General features: G+C 50.3%; 1 protein-coding gene across 1 annotated transcript; it reads right to left on the bottom strand.

Annotated features, from left to right (window-relative positions):
- LOC124688180 (aspartyl protease family protein At5g10770-like) lies at positions 1-2,087 on the bottom strand. Its single transcript, XM_047221896.1, has 2 exons — positions 1,630-2,087; positions 1-1,508 (listed from the first exon to the last, which is right to left on the bottom strand). The coding sequence occupies exons 1-2, from the start codon at positions 1,820-1,822 to the stop codon at positions 247-249; spliced, it is 1,455 nt and encodes a 484-aa protein (XP_047077852.1). The 5' UTR covers positions 1,823-2,087; the 3' UTR covers positions 1-246.
- Between the last annotated feature and the right edge of the window lie 3,212 nt (positions 2,088-5,299).

The raw sequence follows: 5,299 nt of genomic DNA, 5'->3' as shown, positions 1-5,299 counted from the left end.
ACGAATGGTGTCGAGCGTCAACACGCCACTCTCTGGTTAGCTCGATTATTCCCCGCTGAAACTGTATTCCATGATCTAGATCGACCAACCAAATTAAGAACCTAGCTAATCATCGTGCCCGTATGTGTCTACCTTTTCGTATTCGTACACTACAGGTGTACCATGTACCGTATGTTCGTTTATACACCTACATACTCCTAGTGTCATCAAATAAGGTCAAATAATCGATGAGTGCGGATGGATCAGCTAGCAGGCGCCGGGCATGAACCCGACGGAGCTGCCGTCGAAGCGCACGGCGACGGACCGCTGCTGCACGTTCCCGAGGATGGCCGCGTCGCCGTCGCCGGCGTTGGGCGCGAACGCGAGGCACCCGCTCGACAGGATCCCCGGCGCCTCCAGGGCCAGCGTTGCGCCGCCGGCGAACGCGAGCGCCACCGTCGGCAGCGTCACGGCGTCGTACCGTCTGAAGTCGTAGCACGTGTCCAGGATCCCGATGGGCGGCGCGGACGGGTACCCGTAGCGCGCCATGGCGGTCCGGAACGTCGACCTGAGCGCCGCGTACGCCGTGGGCGGCAGCCGCGTGACCACCGTGCCCGTGTCCACCACCGTGCCGCCCGCGAACACCGACGTCGGCACGCCACCCACCGCCTGCCCGCCGACGCTGATGCCGGTCAGCATCACCATGTAGAACGTGGGCGCGTTCCACGCCGTGAGGAGCGCCGTGGTGGCGAACCCCGCCGCGGTGCTCGGCGCGCCCAGCGTCAGGTACCCCGTGGAGGTCTCCTTGGGCGGGAGGCAGTAGGAGAAGACCCCGCCGTACGCGCCCGCCGCCTGCGACTTGAGGGACATGGACTGCCGGCCGAGCCCTAGTAGCCCGTCGATGCCGGCGAACAGCCCCGTCTGCGCGTAGCCGCAGCCGAAGAGGAACGGCGAAAGCGTGTTGCCCGGGGACAGCGTGAGCGTGTCGGAGCCGTACACGCCGGTGGTGTTGGAGCCGTCGCCGTAGCTGACCACGTACCTGCACTGCGACGAGGAGCAGCCCTCCCCGAAGATCTCCAGCTCCAGGCACGCGTCCGCGGCGCAGGGCACGGCGGAGTAGGTGGACGACCCCGCCGGGTCGAAGAGCGGGTCCTTCTGGCTGTAGCACGCGGGCGGGGCGCAGGGCTTGCACTGCACCCACGACACGTCGCTGCCCGTGTCCAGCTCCACCGTCTGCGGCACCCCCGGCGTGCCCAGGCTCACCGTCACCACGTACTGCAGCGTGCCGATGGAGTACCCCATGGTGGCCGGCACCGTCGCGGGCCTGGAACTGGCAGTCAGCTTCAGGTTACCGCGCGCGCCGGACACCCTCCGCTGGATGTACTCCGCGCGCAGCTGGTCCGCGCGTAGCACCTCGGCGAACGGCGGCCCCGCCTGCACCGACGACCGCGACGGCGCGCACGGCCCGTGCCGGTGCGCCAGCCGCAGCACCGCCGACGTGCCGTTGATCAGCTGCCGCGGCGCGATCGCTGCTGAAACCGCAAAGAATTCGAGCCAAGAAACTCAACCACTCTCCTCAAAAGCTACCAGCTACTAGCTAGCTAACTCTCGTTAAAACAAGTGGACAGAGAAAAGCTAGCCGATCGCTACCTGGCCCGGGATCGTCGCAGGTGGTGCCCGACGCCGCGAGACTGGCGGCGGAGACGGTGACGTAGCTCCCCGCCCCCACCCTCGCCGCGGCAACATGGCGGGGCAAGAAACCGAGGGCGCCGGCGGCGCAGAGGAGCCACGACAGGAGAAGGACGAGGTGCAGCTGACTAGGGGAGACGACGAAGGCGGCCATGGCGGACGTGGTCGACGGGGACAAAACGCGGCGCCTAAATAAGGCGGACTGATTGGCCGCCTGCCCGATTCATTCCACCATCATGTCGGGCATGGAATTTGGAATTCTTCCGTCCTGTAACGGGGGTAGGAGGAGTTGCTGCTTTGTGTGTGATGGTGCTTGGTGCCTGGTCTTCTCCACCGAAACAGAGCACAGGGCTCCACTCCGGCTCTGAACGCGACGTAGGCGGGTCTTGTTTCGGTACGATCCCAATCCCAATCCCAACTACGAATGGGACGGTGGTTGCCTCCTGCACGCGCGTCTGGTACGTATGCACAAGTACGATTTGGGATCGATAACTGGAGAATGCGGTGGCTAGCATCGGCGTGACGTCCATGAGACCATGGATCGCCAGTTTCGACGCAGTCAGCTTGTGAGCGACCATGGCTGCTATTTGCACAGTTGAGAGTAATAAACAAACAAAAGAAAAAAAACACGAGCACATGTACTCGTGTGCCAATTGCAGAATAGTGTGGAAGTTAGGATTCATTCAACAATTGGGAATTTTCCTAGGGTTACAGTTTATGTAAAACTAGAGATGTGGACTTCTAATTCATTACACATGACTAACATACAATCAAGATTAACATTAACCGTGCATGTTTAGAGAGCAACTCATAGCCGACAACAGCGCTAATCATGTCAAACAAAATCAAAATGAGCCTTATGAATTAACATAGTTTCCTAAACCATGATCTAACAACATCATCTTGATCAAACTATCGCATTAGGATACTAGTGCTAATAATCGAGCCAACTGAAAACATTGTTGGACACAACAGAAAAGACCTATGTTGATTGTTTGTTTTGATTATCTAGTCTCCAAACACTGCAGAATACGTTGCACTTAACAACCGCCATGACACTACTACACTGACACATTTCCCTTTTTGTCGGAACCGGCATAATCCTAATTTTAACCCTAGAGAAAATTGAAATAAATTGTATAAGTTTATGCTAAACTATTATACTTCAAACTTATATTTTTAGCAAGCTACAGTCTTAGCGACTATAAATTGTTGTTTGTTATTTTACATTATTAACAATGTACCGAAGTTTTCACATATTAGTTATAGTGATGCTTGTTATATAATTGTATGAAAAATACATTCGCATTGTGCATATTTTGTCCAATTTTGTACCACTATTCCCTTCACAAATTATTTACATTTGCATGAACTATGTGTTATTATACATATTTATGGTAGACATATATCAATCATATTATATCATCCTATCTGGAAATATCTAAAAAGTTATTTTGAGAGCGGGTAAAGATATTTATAGAAATATCCATAGCATAAACTGAAACTCTAGAGTATAAGTAGAATTGTTGGTAAGATTCGTAATTGTTTTTTCATGGTCACATGTGTTAGTTGAGTTATAATAGATTTAATTTAAGTTGAAAATGTGTTTATATTGTGTACTTTGTATACTAAATAACTCTTCGCTAATAGTAGTCACAGACTAATAAATAATTATAATGCATTCTACAAGTTTTATGTCCAAACGACTTTGTTGGAGATATGCTAAATAGGTGGCGCATAGATGGTGGTTTGCCCTTTGGCCTAACTAAGCGATTCAGTCGGTGATTGACTAAGGTGGAGAGTCCAATCAGTAACATGGGTGTAACAAATAATACGGAGTAGATTTTAAAGAAAAGTGTGGTAAATTTTAAAATTCACCAACCAACGAGAGTGCCGCAACATGTGCCCACTCGGCACCCAGCCAGGTGTGTTGGATAGAAGTCGTGCTAAAACGAGTTTAATGTGCCTCGTGCTAGCAAAGGCGTACACAAGGTTTTCAGTATGAGGATACCGTGTAGCCTCTTTCTATTGTGAGCAATATCGAATCGTAGAATTGTATCTTAGTATCATGATACTGGGATTTAAATTTTTGAATATTTTTATGTACATATTTTAAAATATCTCAAAACAATTTAAAAGTAATTGTTAATTTAAATTTTGACCGTATTCCATGTCCTTTTATAGTGGTTTATCATGTAAATGTTGCATTTTATATGTTGAATAAAGACCAATGTCCAATATATGAATGAGTATAGCCAACTATAAACCCATAAAAAATAAGGTCGATGCCCATAAATGTATCAAAGTTAGTACATATACAAATGGCTAGTTGAGTGTTTTTGTCGCATACAAACTCCACTTTTATTCACATCTCACACAAACTAATGGTACTTGTTTTATTTAAGTACTTGCTTCACCTTGCGACTCTAAACCAAAAATGTAACTTCTGTTTACCATATTTTCATGTGTCGATGTGGCTTATTTTGTAGCCTAAGGGTGTGTTTGGTAGCCCGGGTCAACCGAGAATTACTATCTCTTCCCATACATGATGACCCTAACCAAGTTGAGCTGAGATAAGACGTTGTTTGGTAGCACTTGTACCAGCTGAGATGAGATGTTGTTTGGTAGCACATGTATGACATGAGATGGCAAGGATATCATTTCAATTGATTTTAGCACTAATTCAATATTTGAACTAAGTTAATACTATATCCAAATATAAAATACACACTAATTCCATATTATCTAAAAGTCACACTGATTTAATATTATGTATCTATACACAACAGTTATTACAAACAGGGACAATTTTTTGCAAAAAGGTCCTTGAAAAAACTATGTCAAAAGCAATCAGATCCAAAATCCGATCTGGAAGAGGCCCTGCCGGCAGTCGGAGGCCCTGGCGGCGCGGCGTCGGGCTCAGCGGCATGAAGCGGCTCTGCTGTGCGGCTCTAGCGGCGCGGCGCGGGCTCTGGCGGCGCGAGACGGCTCTACTGGGCGGCGCGAGGAGGCTCTACTGGGCGGGAGCGAGGCGACCTTGGCCTCTCGAGGTGGCTCTCCCGGCGGCGAGATTCGACCTTGGCGGCATCTGGAAGCTCTTCCGGCGGGAGACGCGGCGGCTTCCAATGGACGGGAGGTGCGGCGACGGAGGTCATCGCTCGAAGGCGCGACGGCCAGCGCTCGGGAGTCGGGAGGCGCAGCGGTTGAATCTGCGGGGAGAAGAAATGACGAGCTTTTTTTCGGGGGAGGGAGTCTGGGCCTCTGGGGGTGCGCGGGTGGAAATTTTGCGGGATGGACTCAGCTAGGCTGAGTTGTGAAGCTCGATTTGAGGTTCACAACCGGGCCTGGCTGAGGAGCCTTTTCCGTATGAGGTGAGATAGTTGAGATGGATTGACACAGGCTAACAAACACAAGTTTTCACAAAATTCTCTGTTGAGATGGGAGTTTCTGAGTTGCCCCGGGCTACCAAACACACCCTAAGTGTGGGAACGTATAGTAACAGTTTTGTATCAAGGTACTAAATTAAGATAGCATGATAAGTATGGGAATACGGTTAAGATATTACCATATTAATATACCATCATTAAATCTGAGGCGACGATTCCATTCCGCCACACGCGTGAGCCTTTCA

Source organism: Lolium rigidum, chromosome 2 (genome assembly GCF_022539505.1).
Source record: "Lolium rigidum isolate FL_2022 chromosome 2, APGP_CSIRO_Lrig_0.1, whole genome shotgun sequence".
Lineage (NCBI taxonomy): Eukaryota > Viridiplantae > Streptophyta > Magnoliopsida > Poales > Poaceae > Lolium > Lolium rigidum.
This window is presented reverse-complemented; position numbering and strand designations above follow the sequence as displayed.